Source organism: Marmota monax, unplaced genomic scaffold (assembly GCF_021218885.2).
Source record: "Marmota monax isolate L192 unplaced genomic scaffold, Marmota_monax_Labrador192_F-V1.1 WCK01_AAM20220418_F8-fsc00010, whole genome shotgun sequence".
Taxonomy (NCBI): domain Eukaryota; kingdom Metazoa; phylum Chordata; class Mammalia; order Rodentia; family Sciuridae; genus Marmota; species Marmota monax.
Window position 1 is genome coordinate 6,216,286 of NW_026692321.1, and position 16,842 is coordinate 6,233,127.

The 16,842-nt window shown below is 54.1% G+C and overlaps 1 protein-coding gene across 3 annotated transcripts in view; it reads left to right on the top strand.

Moving 5' to 3' along the window:
• Positions 1–16,842, top strand: part of Greb1 (growth regulating estrogen receptor binding 1) — a 122,880-nt gene that overhangs the window by 63,842 nt on the left and 42,196 nt on the right. For all 3 annotated transcript variants that reach the window (XM_046441276.2, XM_046441274.1, XM_046441277.1), the window contains exons 3-7: positions 2,747–2,866; positions 4,261–4,437; positions 11,753–11,935; positions 13,236–13,379; positions 15,151–15,279. In XM_046441276.2, coding sequence (XP_046297232.1) covers positions 2,747–2,866; positions 4,261–4,437; positions 11,753–11,935; positions 13,236–13,379; positions 15,151–15,279 — 753 coding nt within the window. The remainder of the gene's footprint in view (positions 1–2,746; positions 2,867–4,260; positions 4,438–11,752; positions 11,936–13,235; positions 13,380–15,150; positions 15,280–16,842) is intronic.

The following is a 16,842-nucleotide window of genomic DNA, read 5'->3' on the forward strand; positions in this document are numbered from 1 at the left end:
TCGGGGAGACTCTTCAGCTGAATGTCATTTAGCTTCTGCAAGGTCAACCTTGGCACCGATGGGCCTGCATGCCTTGTCTTGTTTTGTCTGTCTGTCTCTCCGTCAGGGTCGCTTATCTTATTGCTGGCCTTCCTCAGACAATAGCATTAGAGATGATTTTTATGACCCGGGTGCTGGTGTTCTAAACACCCCTGGGATCCGTTGACATTTATCTGTTTGTGAGGGTGATTTAGCAGGGGCCTTATTACTTCGAATTAGGGCTCCTACCTACCATCTCCGTCTGGGGGAAAACCCTTTTTACACATTATCCACTTTTTATAAAGAAACACTAACAAAAAAGACACCACCAAGCATTATGGGATAAGTATTTATAAGTTAAACGGGATGCAGGTGAGCCCCGCAGTCCCTCCCGCTTGAAATGCCATGGGGTTTCTTCTCCCAGAAAGAACGGAATTGAATGCAAACATTCAAGTGAATCAGCCGCCTGCTCCGTGGAGTCCGGGCGCCATAGGGCACTTGAGTCCCAGTGTTTTATTATCGCCATCCTAAGCCCTCAACCCTGTTGGTTTTGTCTGAAGCCCCTTTAGAACTCATCCTGCCAGGAGCCTTCAGTAAACATGTCAGGTTTAGTTAGTCTGCTGAGCCGGTGGTTCCTCACCCTGTGGCTGCCAGAGGGTCCCATCAAAGGCCCTGGAATGTCTGAGGAGAGACCTTTGACCTATAATCCTGCTTTCTCACTGACGGGATTTGGAGCTGTTTCTTTGACCCTTTAAGACCCTCCTCTCATTCTTCCTGAGTCTGAATTCTTGCTCTCAGTCTAGCAGCCATTCCTGCGGGCGGGCGGCGCCCTCCATGTTGTTTCAGGGGAGCTGGATTAAGGCTCCCAGGATCTTCCTCCACTTCCACTCTGACGATCAGGGGGCTCCGCCAGCCTCCAAGTTGCTGGAGAGCTGGCTCACAGACAGTGTCACATCACAGGCCGACCCTGTGCCACCAGGTCCATGCAGGGCCTGAGCCTGGGTCTGGATCTCTTTCTGCTCCTCTTGCTCTTCCAGGGCTACCCCTTGTACAGACCCCCTCCACCTGTGTCTCTGGGCAGGGAAGGACCAAGGCACCAGGAATTCTTGCTGCATTTGCTACTGAGACCTTCCCAAGTCACAACTTCCATCTGCATAAAATGTTTGGCTGCCTCTGCCTCTTGACCCATAGGCAGCTTTAAAATGGTCCCACTGTGAGGTTATATTCCCAGAGTCTGTTGTGGCCAAATCATGTCTGGACCCTTCTGTGCAGTTCTGTAGGGCACCACAACTCAAAGTGTCCCTAGGTTTCACTTCATTTTAAAGATGCAGGATCTGATGCATAGAGAGGTTAAGTAACTGTCCTGTGGCTACACAGTCCACAGCAACCTAAGTACTGAGACTTAAGTTCCTAGGATCCCAGTTCAATATCTTTCTACCACACATGATTTTATTATTAGCCTAAAACCCCTGGATGGATAGGGGGTCCAGAGCCAAGTAAGGGGAGACATGGTCACAAAGAAATAGCCATAAAAGAGAGACAGACAAACAAAAGGAGAAGAAACCGTACCCTAGTCTGGGATATTTGAAGGTTCATAATGACCCTCTTCCATGAAGAAATCTGTCTGCTGTCTACTCATGGCATTGAAAAATAGACATGTTGAGAAAGGTTTTTACCCAAAATGTTTCAATGAAAAGAAGTTGGAAGGATAAACTTCAAAGGCTTAAAAATTAATTGGCTGGTGAAGAGTGACAGCATGCTCGTGGAGCGGCAGTCCTTTCCTGAGTCTGCCTCTGCGCCAGGCTTTTCTCTGGGTGCCTGCAGTGCAGAGGGGAGTGAGCTCTGCCAGGCAGTGGTAAAATTTCCATCGCCAGTTCTGGGCTCTGCTGCATTCCCCCTGAAATAGTATTTCACGTAAAGAGTAGAGTCTCCTAAAGCCACAACATGCCTGGTCTTGTTCTAGAATGTTCTGGAATGCCTCTTTTCCTGCAGAGGCATGTGACAAGTTTGGGTGTGTTTGCATTTCTCGCGCGGTACATGAGCATTCATCCCGTGGTGATAAATAAGCTGCTCCTTCATGCCACGTTAGGGGAGCTCACACTACTTACGTTTCCATAGTCTAAGTAAGCAGTGCGGTTTAGCAGCAAGAACACGAGCTTAGGTATCAGACACCATGGGAACACTCGGGCTGTGCTGCTTAGCTGTTAAACAGCAGTGGGCTTATCATCGGATGCCCTGAGCCTCAGTCTCCTCACTTGTAAGAAGGTCTGCATGTTCCTTCTTGGTACCTCCCACACAAGTGTTTTTGGAATGCTTACCAGGTATAGGCTCTGGGCTCAGTCCTCACCAAGCAATGCCTTCGTATTAACTCCAAGCACGTGTGCAGCTGTATGCAGCTGTGTCAGGTGGAAGAGGAGTGAACTTGAACTTTAAGCCCCAGGCCGGGCTCGGAGACTTCTGTCTGCAGCCTGACCATGGGTGGGGTTTCCTGTCTCTAGGAGCTTGGCTTTTCCTTCTGGTGAAGGCTCACCTGACCAGCTCTGAGTGTTAGTAAGGACTGGTGAGTTCCGAGGCCGCCAGGACTGTTGAGTGCAGTAGGTGACAGGTGGCACTCCTCGGATTAGTCCCCCAGGTCCGGTAGTGATGTGAATCCGAGGCTCCGGGGCAATGAAAGGCCCCGCAGGAAGCAGCCGCCTCACACATCTTGGCTCTTCTTTCCCACGTGCAGGTGGCAGCCGCGTGGACAATGAGGAAGAAGAGGAAGAGGGGGAAGGAGGACCAGACCCCAACGGTCCCCCCAATCCCTACCAGCTGCCCCCTGCACCCGAAGGCTGCTGCACCACGGATGGTAAGGCTCTGCCTCCCCTGGACAGCGCTCCGTCCACTGCCCAGAACCTGGAGCTGGGCCGTACCAGGCCACAGGAGTCTCTTTGGCTACCCTGTGCCCCTGTGAGCTGTGCCTGGTCAGCCTGGGCTGCAGGACAGTGAGTCGGCTCACAGCCCCTCAGCCCAGCCTCTCCAGACAGCCTCCACCTGGAGAATGGCTGGGGTCCCAACAATCCATTTTTTGGTGTTGTTTTTTCAAAGACTAGAATACATTTCCTGCTCAGGCCTGCGTGTCCAGCATACTTAACTCAGAATTGATTAGTAGGAATTATTTTCCATGTCTGTGAGGACGTCACTGTTGAACAAGTAGATACATGTTACCCTAGGAATTCCTAAGGTGAAATCAGCAGGGGTATTCTCATCTTGCTGCTGCAGAGCTGAGGCCAGGAGACGCTGGGTGGGGTAGCATCTCAGTCCCGGGGTAAAGGCTTGCACTCTGTATTCGGACAGGCTTGGTACCCTCTTCTGGCTCTGCCACTCACTGTTGGACAACTTCTCTGTGACTGCATTCATCTCTACTGTCAGCAAAGGGGAGTCAGTGATTACTTAATCGGCAAATGAACTATTATTGAGCCCTTGCTGTGGGAATTCAGACATAAATGATATAAGAGCTCACTGCTGATCAGCACCACTGAGCTAATGCTGTGTTGGGGGTAGAGAGGCTCAGGAGGCTCCCTGGAGGAGGCATCCTTTATCTGGGTTTCGGAAGATTAGTAGGAGTTAGCCAGAGACCATGATGGGGTGGGGGGATCTGGGAGATTCCCCAGGGATGAAACAGAGTGTGCAGAGCTTAGAGGAAGTGCAGTCCATTTAGCCTGAGGGGTGGTGGGGTTGGGCTTAGAGAAGTGATCAGACCTGGTTGTGGTGGCCCCATGAAGCCCACTGGGAGCCTGGACTTGACCCTAAGCAAGGTCACGGCCAGCAGGGGCACGCCTGGATTCTGGGAGGTCAGGACAGTGGTTGTCCATGAGTTAGGACATGTGATGTCTGGGGAGCCCAGATCCCACTTCCTCCCAGGCCTGGCCCACCCCTCACCTTGTCGAGGGCAGCGTGCAAGACTATCCATTGCTCTCAACTGCTTATGACTTTGTCTCCGTCTTACTTTGTCCTTATTTGCTTGAATTTTTTCCTGTTGAGCTTCATCTTCATATTAATGTGCATTACATGGTGACATCTGATAGTGAATTCCATCAGCGTCAGGAATAGGCACGGTCATCGTTTTGTCCTCAGAGCTGATGAATTTGGAATTCTAGCCTAGAGGGGAGGGCTGATCCTGAGAAGACCCGCGGGGACCCCGGCTTTGCTCCTGGTTCTGGGGTGTCCTGGGCAGTGTGTGAGCCTCATCCACCCATCCAGGGTTCTGCCAGGCCGGGAAGGACCTGCGCCTCGTCTCCATGTCCAGCGAGCCTGTCGACGTCCCTGCAGGCTTCCTGCTGGTGGGGGCCAAGTCCCCCAGCCTGCCGGACCATCTCCTGGTGTGTGCGGTTGACAAGCGGTTCTTGCCGGACGACAACGGCCACAACGCTCTGCTTGGTGAGTTCCTCTCTGCCCCTGTGAGTGGCTCTGGCGGTGTGGGGTGGGGCAGGGACCAAGGAGGACTTGGCTGGTGGCTGCCATGGCGGTGGAGGGCTGTCTTGGATGTCAGATGACTCTGATGATGCCTTTTGGTAAGTGATTTCTTTGTGGCATGGGATGAAAGTAGGATTTACTTAAAAATGTGACAACCTCCCTATGGGAAGGCCACCATTAAAAAAAATTTTTTTTTCTATTTGTTCTTTTTAGTCATACGTGACAGTAGAATGTATTTTGACGTAGCGTACATACATGGAATCTAACCTCCCCTTCTGTGGTTGTACGTATTCTTATTTGAACCCAGGAGAGTTAGGTCCGATTCATTCCACTGTCTTTAAGACCACCATTTAGTATCGAGTTTATCACATGTTTGTCCTTCCAGTGCCCCTTGTCAGCAGTGGTCACGACCCTGTCCTCGACACTTTCAGAAACCAGCTGACGGCAGTTGGGAGTCCGAGGCGGAGCTCAGGTTCTTGCCTTCAGGAGGCAGGCGTCTTGATTAGCTGCTGTCCCTCCATCGGTCCTCAGCCTTGGAAGTGGCCTTTATTGTCCCAGTTTTGTAGAACCTGGCCCCGTTAACTAACTTGCCCAGGGCACATGGGGAAAGGAGACAAAGCCAGCCCCAAACTCCTGGCTCCAAGTCCTGCCCTTAACTGCCCCTCGCCCAGGCTTGGTGGGGCAGCTCTTGTCTCGGGCTCGCCCACCTCTAGGCTTCAATCTTTGGGATACTCCCTGGCCCACTGAGCTCCTGTCTGACCTCAGTGTGGAGCTGAGGCGAGGCCTCCCCAAACCTGGCTTCTGCTTGTCCAGTTGATGTCACTGTCCTCTTGCTGTGTGCCGGGTCCCCTCTGCTTCCTCCCTGATGGGGAGTGAAGTCAGGGGAGATCCGAGGTTTGGGCTGAGACCTAGAGATCTGGGTTCTAGTCCTGAGTCTGATCACAGGTGGCCTCTGGGCCTTGTGTCCTTGTCCACGAGAGAGTGGGGGATTTTCACATGTGTTCCTAGAGGGCCTTTGCCCGTCTGTCCTTGCCCCCCCGTGTCCTTGGGTCTGGCCCTTCACCTGGCTGGAGTCTCCTTTGGAGGAGAGCTGAGCGTGGAAATCTTGGTGGGGACCTATCTTCAGATGGAGCCTCAGAGCAGTCTCCGTTGTAGAAGTGAGTCTGAGTGTGAGCACTTATGGGCCTCACAACTTCTCCCTTTTTTCCCACACGTATCAGCATTTGAAACCTCTGGTTTTATGTTTGATGTGGCCCCAACTGCTGGGGAGGTCACCATGTTTCTGACGTGTTTATTGAGCTGCTGTGTGTGGAGCTGTTCGAGGAGTGAAAGATGGAGAGTAGGGACCACCTGGGGAGCACTCAGGAGGCAGCACTACCTGGGGACGGTGATAGTGACAAGAGAGCTCAAGTTTCAGCCAGCCATCCTTAGTAGTTCTTTACACCAGGAATAATCCCAGGAAAGCCACTCTACCCAAGAAGCTGATTGAACCTCGGGCTGCGTTTGCTTCACGAGGCGGCGGGGTGCACACGTGGCGGGGGAGATGGCGCCCCACCCCACCTTGGCGTTTGATGTGCTTGCGGCTGGGGATCTGTCTGCATTCCACCACTTTGTGCTTGAGAGAATTGCCAGGGTAGTAAACCCAGGAGGTTGTGCCTCTGGAGCCGGAGGCGGGATCTCCCGGCTCCTCCAGGGGTGGGCGGGTGCCCAGGAAGTGGATCTTTGTTAATTGCCTGCAAAAAGCCATCCAGGAGGGTCGCAAGGCTGGTGGTAATAACCCACACTTTCCCTCTTTGGAAACCACCGGCTCTCAGCTTGCACACTTCCTACTGTTAGGTTTCCTGCAGTTAACCCCAATGCTGCAAGGGGAGGCGGTCCGAAGCCCCCAGGGCTGGTTCAGTGCTTTTTAGTGACCTATAAAACGGAGGCCGCAGAGGGATACCTAGGGGAAGCTATTGTGTCAGGAGTGTCTTGCTTTAGTGACTTTGAGTCCACCGAGGATTTTATCTGAATGCTGAAAGGTTAAAATCCAGGGTGTCTTCCAGGTTTTTTCTAGTCATTCACCTAAATTAGCCGATAGCTTAGAGGTAAGAGAAGAAAACGTGTCTTGCTAGAATCTTCATTTCATACATAGAAGGAAATGAATTCTTTGTTCAGTTAGTAGGCAAGTAATTAAGCAAGCATTTATTGAATTTTTAACCTCAGATTTAGGGCTGGCCTTTTTGCTCTGCCCAGGGCCACGTGGGACCCCGCCCTTCCCTCCTGAACTCCTAGAGTGGGAGGAGACTCAGGCAAATGGAGAACCAGCTCCGAGGTCCAGGACAAATGAACAGGTCACCGGGTCTTAGAGCCTGTCTTTGTGTGGGGTCTCATAGAGGGCTGTGGTACTGTTGAAGGTCATGGGGGTGTTGAAGGTCACACATAAGCTGGTGATGGGAAAGGTGTTTCAGAGGAGGTGGGGTTTGAGCTGGGCCCTGAAAAATGAATGGCATTTTGCTTTTGGAGAATAATAGCAGCTAAATGCTAATTGCAGCTAGTGTTTATCCAGGATTCATCCTGGTTAGAAACTGTTCTAAGTAGGTTAACATAACAAGTGAGGTGGCTACATTCAAATCTAGGGTCAATATGGAGCCGTGAAGGCTCAGACAGGTTGACCGACAGGCTTAGGGTCACCCAGGCTGTAACCGGCAGATCCTGAACTTGCATCCCTTCATCTGGTCCTGGTGCTCACATCCTAGGGGATGAAGGCTATCTGGGTCAGAGGGAACCATGTTATGAAGAACTTGGCATTCTGGAGAGACGGCTAGAGCTCCCCGTGCCCAGAGCTTGGCTCACGGGCAGAGGCTGGAGCTGGAGCTGGGGGTTTTAGTTGGGTTCTGCTTGGAAAAGGTGATTTGGAGGAAGACTGTTCAAATTGCAGCAGTGGAGAGAAGAGTGGATCAGCAAAATGTGTCCTTTCCCTGCAACAGTGACCGGTGCTGTGTGATTCAGAACTCTGCCCTCCTCCCCGCTCCAGGGTGACTTTAAAGTAAATCCCAGGGCTGGGGATGTGGCTCAAGCGGTAGCACGCTCGCCTGGCATGCGTGCGGCCCGGGTTCGATCCTCAGCACCACATACAAACAAAGATGTTGTGTCCACTGAAAACTAAAAAAATAAATAAATATTTAAAAAAAAATAAAGTAAATCCCAGACATTGTATCATTTAATCTGTAAATAATTCAGTGTGTTATCTATCTCTAAAAGGCAGGGATTTTTGTTGGAGATTCAGTATCGTTATCGTATAATTTTTTGTGTGTGTGTGGGTGGTGCTAGGGAATGAACCCAAGGCATATCAAAAAAAAATTAACAGCATTCTTTAATATTGACAAATATCTGGTGTGTTCAAATTTTATCTTACACCCTTTTTTAAAAACATGGTTTATTAAAATTAAGACCCAAACAAGTTTCTCTTAAAGCATTCGGTCGATTGGTTTCTTAAATCTTAATCTATAGGTCCTTCTTCCTTGTTTTCGCCTTTTGGTTTATACTTTTAAGAAACAATGGAGGTATAAAATAAGGCGGTTGCTATGTTTTAATTTTTGCATTTGCTGCCCTCTTGGCTCTCACCCACATACATGATTTTGATCAAAAGAGAAAACTAGGCGGGGGGATGGGGCGAGTCTTGAGCTGTTGAGGATCTGAGATAGCTGTAGTGGCTCCTCTGGTGCCTCTGGGTTTTGTCCCCCTCCATCCCAGTTGGGCTGCTGTCTGGAATCCGACTGGCTCTGTGTGCTTTCCTGGCCACGTGGGGCGTTGCTCCACTGGGTTGGGATTTGGTCAACATAATCAAGGCAGGAGCTCTGGGCATTCCCCGCTCCCTTGTTAGGCCATCTTTACCTCCACAAACAGGATGGTGGTAGAGATGGTGGAAATCCAAAAATTAAAAACTAAAAAAGGACAAATTACCCGAATCCCACCTCCTGAAAGGAAGCACCTTTTTTTTTTTTTTTTTTTGGCCCGTGGTCTTCTCCACTCACCACCCTGGTGGGGACTTAGGTAAATCTGAGGAGCTGCTGATTACAGTGCACACAGGTGATGGTCCTGCTTCTCCGCTCCACCTGCTGCGTGGCCCAGGACAGTACTGGATTTGTCCTGTTCATTTTCAGGGACCTGGAGGGTGGCCGTTGAGCTTGCCCGGCATAGTGTGTGCCACCTGGGACGGTTCATTCCTTGGAAGGAGGGCAGAAGCGCTGCTGAGGTCCAGTTAGATCCAGCATGTCCTCCTGGAGTCCCTCCCGAATCTCTCTGGGCCCTTTCCTCTTCCTCCCCACAGCCCATCGTGCTAGAAAAACAAGTGTTAGATCAGCAGGGACGTGCTTTCTCTCTGGGAGCCTCAGCTTCTCCAGCTCAAGTGGGGATGATGACGCGGGCTCTACCTGACCGCTGTTGGAGGACAGGCTGGCCCAGGTGGGAGGAGCTGCTGTTGTCACTGCCCTGGTCAGGAGTCCTTCAGTTGTGTCTGTCTCTTCCTCCTGACACTCAGGGGCCATGAGTTTTAATCTGTGTTTTCCTCAGAGCACCTGGTTTAAGTCTAGTAATTTTCTTCCAATGAGTGCTCCTGACATTTCTGTAATCAAAAAGATCTGCCACGTATGTATCATTTCACGGAGGCTGGATGAGCTGGCCCAGTGGCCGTCTACACTGCAGTAACTGCCAAGGTCAAGGCCGTTCTGAGCACACACACTGCACAGGTGAGGCAGCACACCTGGGGGGCCGTGTCTGTCACTCATGACTCATGTGGTGGCTGTCCTGGAGGCCTCCTGAGGCTGATTCAAGAAGGAAATGGCAGGTGTCAGTGGGCCTCCAGCCTGCCATAAGCTGTGAGCTTGGAGACCTCCCGCCAAGTTCAAAGGAAGCCACCTGTGGATGCTTCCCAGCACAAGCATATAGCTGGTTCTGGACGGAAGTACTGAGCTATTAGTACTAGCCTTAAAGCCAGAGAGACCGAGCCACATCCCCCTTATCTCATGTGCTTCGAGGGGGTCTCCTGAGCCCAGCCGCGCTCTCCTGTCTAATACAGCTTAGTCCTGGAGAGAGCTCTGGGACCTCTAGACCTCTAGACGCCCGGACCCCCGAGCTTGCACTTGACACTTGAAGTGCTCTTTCCACATGAATTCTTGGGGGAGATGGCTTAGCAGAGTGGTAGTCCCAGCCCAGCACTTCCTGTCTATACCTGTGGGCTCCTCTCTGAGCCTCGAGTCCCTCATCTGTAAACTGGAGACACTACCATGAACTGCAGTTTAGGGGGGCTTCCTGAGGGTCTGAAGAGAAGGTGTATGATGTAAAGTGCTTAGTGCAGCGGGGTTAGCCGTTGTCGTATAGTTTTCAGATGAGGAAATTAAATCTCAGAGATGATAATTAACTTGCCGAGAGCCACACGCCTCAAGTCAAAAATTGAACCCAGGCCCCTCTGACTTCCAATTTGTGCAAGGTCCACGGCGAGAGAGGGAGTGGAGGCCCAGGAGCAGCACTGCGTTCTGTGTCCTGTCCCACGCCTGCTGGCATCTGTTTAGGACGCACCTGTTAGACAGACGCAGGAGGACCCCACGGTGCGGTGCGGCTGGGGAGTACCAGGAGATCTGTTTGCAGAGCCCCCTGTGGGGTAGTACTCGGCAGGAACAGTCCCTCTATCTGGAGATCAGCCCCCAGCAGGAACCCTCCAACTCTTGGTTCTCCAGTTTTGCGTGGGGTTTGCTTTCTATACTGACCGGCCATGGGGGTCAGTTCAGCTGAGTGTCCTGTGTGCTGAAGAGGAGTGGCAAGGACACTTTGGCTCTCTGCACATCACTTCCCTGTCCCATAAAAAACAAGTAAATATGGAATTCAGTGGTTTCATGTCCTGGGTGCCTTGTCTGCTTGTGCTGGTGCTGGGGGATAGGATGGTGGAGGGTGGGTTGTCCTGGAGCTGGCCTGCAGCCAGGCCGAGACATTTGTCCTCATTCCTCGGGCCTTTTGAGGAATATTACATTAACTTAAAACATGCAGACCAGAGACTCTGATGGGAATGTCTTATTTGCTGTGGAGTTGTTTTAACCTTCACTCCCTGGGAGTACTGGGACCTAGCCCAGGGCCCAGGGAGACTAAGGGCAGAGCTGTGCAGAGACACACGGATCTGCTGTCTAAGATGTTCTGTGACCTTTGTAGACGTGTCAGCCAGATAACAGGACAGAATGAATTTGTCTCAGCTTCAGGGTCTCCCCTAGCGGAGGACCTTGGACTCACAGAAACCAGACGTCTCAGTGGGCAGAGCAAGGCCTTGTGGTAGCTCAAGGAGGAACAGATCAGAGAGGAGTCTCCCACTGACCCGCACTTTCATGAGTGCAGTTCCAGTGGGCTTCAGGGTTCGTGAAGGTCTTTTCACACTCGTGCTCTGGTCACTAACCATTCACATGAGGAGGTTCCTGTCATCACACTGCCCAGCGGCCTGACCAGAGTGTCACCTCCCGGAAAGGCCTGTCCAGCCAGGCAGGAGGATGCTGACCCCACAGACGGCCACCTTCCTGTGTAGTGCCTTCATTTGATGGCTGGAATCCCCAGGGTCCCCCCTGTGCATCGTGGGGCTCTCTGATTCTTTTCAGCAACTCATTGGCTCAGCTCCAGTCCAGGATGGGTGCTAGGACCCAGGAGGTCTCCACTGTATCCAGGCTCAGTTGGCTAATTGCTTGGAGATTCTGTACCTGGCCAGTGCCAAGGGAGTGAAGCTGGTACTCCATCCCCAAAGAGAGTTGAGTGGGACTGTTCTTCTTCTAAGTTTGCTCCACAGATAGGTTTCATATATGCCCTTAAGCTAGGCATGGTGGCTCATGTCCACATTACCAGTGACTTGGGAGGCTGGGGCAGGAGGCTTGCGAGTTTGAGGCCAGCCTGGCAACTTACTGAGACCCTGTCTCAAAATAAAAACAAAGAACTGGGGATGTAGCTCAGTTGTAGAGTACCCCCGTAACTAAAACACACACACACACACACACACACACACACCACACACCACACACCACACACCTGGCCCTTAAGCTGCCAACTCTCCAAGCTTGCCAGGCCCATTTCCCCACCCCCGGGCTAGGTCTTCTCACCCTTCTGTTTGAGTCATGGCCGCCTTGGCCCCTGGGCTGGTCTGACATGGTCGGGCCTTTGCCTGGCTGGTGGTACAGGATGTGAATATTCTGGTTTTGATGAACCAGGTGTCATTTGAAGAGGACATTAGAGGTAAGTGGGAGAGGCTCACGGCTCACTTCCCCTCCAGGTTTCTCTGGGAACTGCGTGGGCTGTGGAAAGAAGGGCTTCTGCTACTTCACGGACTTCTCCAATCACATAAACCTGAAGCTGACCACCCAGCCCAAGAAGCAGAAGCACCTGAAGTACTACCTGGTCCGCAATGCCCAGGGGACGCTGACCAAGGGACCTTTGATCTGCTGGAAGGGCTCAGGTGAGGAGTTTGGCTCTGGAGGGAGTGCTGGGTGCTGGGAGTCCCCAGTGGGCCACGGTGCCTGTCGGTGTGAAGGGCTGCCATCGGGTGACACAGAGCACCTTGGCACTGCAGGTGTCTACTGTAGTGACAGACTAAGTGCACGGGATATTTACAAGTGACAAAGGGCCACTCTGTACTGTGCTCTTTGTGGCAAGTGTTTGGGGCAGTGGTTCTCGACTGGGGGTGATTTTTGTCCCAGGTGATGTTTGGCAACACCTGCAGACATTTCTGATCACGATGGAGGTGCTCCTGGCTCCCGGGGCGGGGAGTGACCAGGGTGCTGCTGGACCTCCTGCAGTGCTTAGGACAGCCACCAGCAAGAAGGATGCTGTTCAGAATGTCACAGTGCTGAGGCTGGGGAACCCCGATCGAGAGCAGGCGTGGCTTGATCAGCCCCATCCCCACTGCACCCCAAAGACCAGCTATTGTTGCTGATCCCCCAGGACCTGATGGCCCAGCTTCCTGAGGCCTCAGGAGAGGGCTCCACTGTGGCCCTCTTGGCCTCCCCTAGTGTCCAGTCAGCTTTGAGGGGGAGAGCAGAGGGGCTGGGTGTGTGAGGCCTGCCCTGGGTGGACGGGTGTGTCCTGGAGGGCCTCTCCGGTGGGACGGTCAGGAGAGCTGTCCTTTTGTCCCTCACTGGTTCCTTGCTTCTGGTCTTGTGCAGTCTCCCTGGTGGTTCTGCGAGCAGCAGGAAGAGGCTTTGCGAGTGGGCATCTCTGGGCGCCCTCCCTCCTCCCCCCACTCTCTCTTCCCGTCTTTTTACTTTATTTGATGACTGTTTCTTGAGCTCCTACCATGTGCCAGGCAGTTTCCTGGCCCTGTGGACGAAGCGGATCTCCTCTCTGACCAGACACCGTCTCTGACCGCTGGCTGTGATGTGATACACGTTAGATTTGTTGCTGGGAGCAGCCCTTCCAGCAGGGGACGGCTGGGAAACGGAGGGACGCCCTGGCCACTCCTCTACCTCCTGGGCCTTTGGGCAGGGATCAGATGGGGCGGTTGACTTCTCTGCCTGTCCCACCTGTGCACTGTTGCGCCCGCTCCTGACTGTCCGAGTCGTCGCTTGGCGTGGACCATGGTGGAGGGCCGTCCTCTGCCACACCCTCCCGCCCCAGCTACACACTGAAGCAAAGGCCAGCCTCGTGCTGTGGCATCTCTTATGGATGTCTGCACATCCCACTCTCCTGGTTGACACATTCCAGTCTTCCTAACTGTTGGAAAAGAGCAAGCTGGTTTCACGCGGGCTTCTTGTTCCTAGAGTTCAGAAGCCGGCAGAGCTCCACTGGGACTTGCAACAGCTCTCTCTTCCCGCCGTTGGAGAGCTCGGGGCCTCTGGCTGCCTTCCCCAGTGAGCCCGTTCCTGGGACGAACCCCGGCGTCCCGATGGGAGCCCAACAGGCAGGTGAGGCGGTGGACGAGTGCCCCAGGTGCCAAGACCCCAGGCCTGTCGTGTCTCCGCGAGCCTGTTCATTATGGAGTCCAGCATCTGCAAAATAAATGGAGGGTGGGCTCACATGTGGTCTCCCCCGCACCGTGTCATGTGTCATCTTGAATTGGTAATCTGTAATTTTCTGACCTTTGATGTGTAATGTGATCCCTTGGTGTTGGGGTCAGATCCCTCTGCACCCCCGATTCGCAGCCCAGGACTCAGCACATAACAGGTACCAAGTCAGCAGTGGAGCTGAATCTCTGGGAGGGGCAGAGGAGCCCAGGTCGCTGCCACTTACTGTGTGCTGGTTGCGCTCCAATCTGCATGCGTCTCATCCAACCCTGGCAAGCGCCCTGTGAGCAGCTCAGTGACTGGGAAACCGAGGCTCATGGGCACTTGCCTAGGACCTCACAGGCGGAGGCAGCTGAGACTTGACAGCGGCCATTTCTATTTCCTGTGTTTGGCACTTGGCCACCCTCCACAGACCTTCAAAACAGGATGGTTGTTATCCAGAGAGACCCGCCTTCTCAAGGATGCTGGAAGGTCACTGGTTGTCTTCCTGGGCTGGGAAGTGCCCTTCTGCTGAGGCACTGGGCCTAGTCCACATGGCAGCTGCTGAGGGCCTTGCTGCCTCCCTGTGCCCGTGTGCCCAACCCCTCTGTGCCTGGACTGAGGAGTCTTCTGTTTCTGCATCGGAGCACCTGGGCATACATTCTAGCCTGCCACCTTCTGCTGAATGACTTGCAGTAACTCACTGAAGCCCTTGGGTCCTCTGTTTCCTCATCTGTAATGTTGGGGACACCCTTCCTGTCTAGTTTGCAGGGTGATTATGACAACTGAGGTCACAGTGAGAGTGGGCATGCACAGTGCCCGCTTCGTGCCAGGCTCTCTTCCACATGCTTCACAGCCACTCACTCAGGTCCCCTGCAGGGAGTGCCGTGGGCTGCTGCTGTCACCACCCCGGCTCATGGAGAGCACCTTGAAGTAGGGCAGGTTGAGTAAGTGGCCCAGGTCTCATAGCTTGTGAGGGACGGATGGCCTGAGTTCAGCTACAGGCCGCCTGGCTTCAGAACCCTGCTGTTAGCCCCTGACTGGCTGCTGTGCCCCCAGGAAAGGCTCAGCGCTACTCCTGGCTCCAGAGCCTTCCAGAGCATTCTGGAGACTTGCACAACTCGACGGTGCAGTCAGGCAGCCGCGGGAAGCCTGAACCCATGGTTGTCCCCAGAACTGTCCCAAGACCTGGGGAGCCCAGGACCCACAGCAGATCAGACCCCGGAGGCTGCAAACCCAGCCGCCTTTCTCCAGAGGAGGAAAGGAAGGAGGAAGGAGGCAGAGCTGTCAGGCGTGGCCTGGAGTCTGGGGGCCACTGGCCACTCATGTTCCCTTGGTCCCCTTTCACCCAGTCGGTGTCTGCTTCTCACAAGCAGGAGTGTGCATGCGAGTGTGCACGAGCTCCTGTCTTGTCGGCGAGGCAGACTCGCCATGTCAGGAATCCCCACCTCTAGGGCTGGGGATGCGGCTGGGTGCGGAGCTCCCCTGCAGGGGCGAGGCCCTGGGCTCCCTCCCCCGCACCACCCACACGCAAAATAAAAATGAATGAAGGAGAACAGCTAAAGTTCTGAGCTCCTGGTGGGGCTTGCCAGTACCAAGGCAGTTTATAAAAGTGGAAGAAAACCATTTCCTGCTTGTGTAGCCCACAGAACACCCTGGAGACTGACCCTTCTCCCTCCTTTCTGCGCTCCAGGACCAGCCTCCGACCACCCCTCGCTGACCTCAGCCTCGGGCCCAGCTGTCTTCAACGGCAAAGATTCCCCCAAGCACCAGCAGCTGGCGAAGAGCAGCCTGTCAGCCCTGCCTCGGCCCTCGGCCCTAGGTAGTGCTCGTCCCGGGGTCCCAGAGTCCAGGACAGCGGGGACAAAGGAGACTCAGAGCTGAGGCTGCTGAGCCTCCCGGAGTCCCGTGTTGCTTTGAGGAGCATCAGGCCAGGTTGGCGGTGCCTCCTGTATCTGGGGTCTGTGCCGGGCCCTGGTGCTATGTGAGAGTCACACATGGGAGACGTTGTGTGCAGTGAGACCCTCATGGTGACAGTGAGTGACCTCTCTCTTGACCACAAATCGAGGGCTGTGGAATTTTGGAGGAATGGGGGCCGTGGTGTTGACAAAGGGTTTGGATCTGAATTTAAACCCAGCTCTGTGGCCTGCTAGTCAGAGGATGGGGACCTCAGGAGGGTTAGCCGGAGGCCTGCAGGCAGTGAGGGGGCTGGAGGAGCTGCTGTGACCCCTCACACACCTGCAGCTCCCTATAGTACCGGCTGCCATCCACGCCAGTGTGTCACAGAGGCTGTCACTGCCACCACCCAGAGGCGAAGGAGGTGACAGCTGAGCTGCCTCCCGAGTTGGGAGCCTTCTTTGCAGATGGCGCTGGAGGAAGGGGGCTGAGGTGGGGGTGGGCGTGAGGAGGCAGCAAAGGGCCGAGCAGACCCGAGGAAGGTCATGGGGCCCGTGCTCTCCCCAAGTGCTTATCCAGAGCCAGCTCACAAGCCCGTCCCCTCTGTCCTTCCTCCTTCTTGCACACAGCTAAGGGGGCGTGAGGATCTAAGGCATCCAGGTGGAAAGGCCTTAGGAAGCCTCCAGCCCCACACTGACTGAGGAGGAGACTGAGGTCCAGAGAGGCAGGCCTGGGCTGGAATCCATCGCCACTGTGGCAGGGAGGACACCCCTGATGTAATCTTGTGGATTTCCTAACCTTCCCTGAGGGAACAAATGTTTTTTCTGAGTTGAGTCTGGGGCTCCTGTCCCGACCAGGGCATCTGTTCCAGAGCCTGAAACGCATGAGGAGCCCCAGCCTGGCTCCCGCCCTCATCCTGCGACTGTTCTCCTCTAGGTGCTGAATTCAGAGTGGCCAAGGCCCAGGAGGTGGCTCCGTCTTGTAGCTGAGATCTGTGGGTGCCCATCCTCCACCCTGCATAGGGGGACAAGGGCCTCCCTGTGCCTGGAACCCTGTGCCCTTGGCTTTGGGAAGCCAGCCGCGAGAGTTGCCTTCTTGGCCAGAATGAAGGAACTTTCCAGTGCCGTACTCCATGGAGGGTGTGGGAACGTAGATCCCCAGATCCCTATGGGCCTAAGCCCTTCTGGAACCTGTCCACAGCCAGACTGTTGAGCCTCATTTCCCGTGATGGCTGCCCTCCTGCCCACACCCTGCTTCTGCCTCCCCGTGCACTTGGCTGCTGCCTCTTCCCCGTCCTCTCCCTGCAGGAGGGCTCCCTTCTGGGGCTGCAGGCCTACCCTTCCCCCCAGTCAGCTGTGGATGTGGGCCAGTGGCTCTCCAGGACAAGAGGTTCCTAAGAGCTGGGTGATTATCGTACGCCATTTCCGGAGATGGGCCGGGCGGGTGCTGAATGTCCTGCAAGGAGTGTCTTGCAATAAGAGTCATCTCC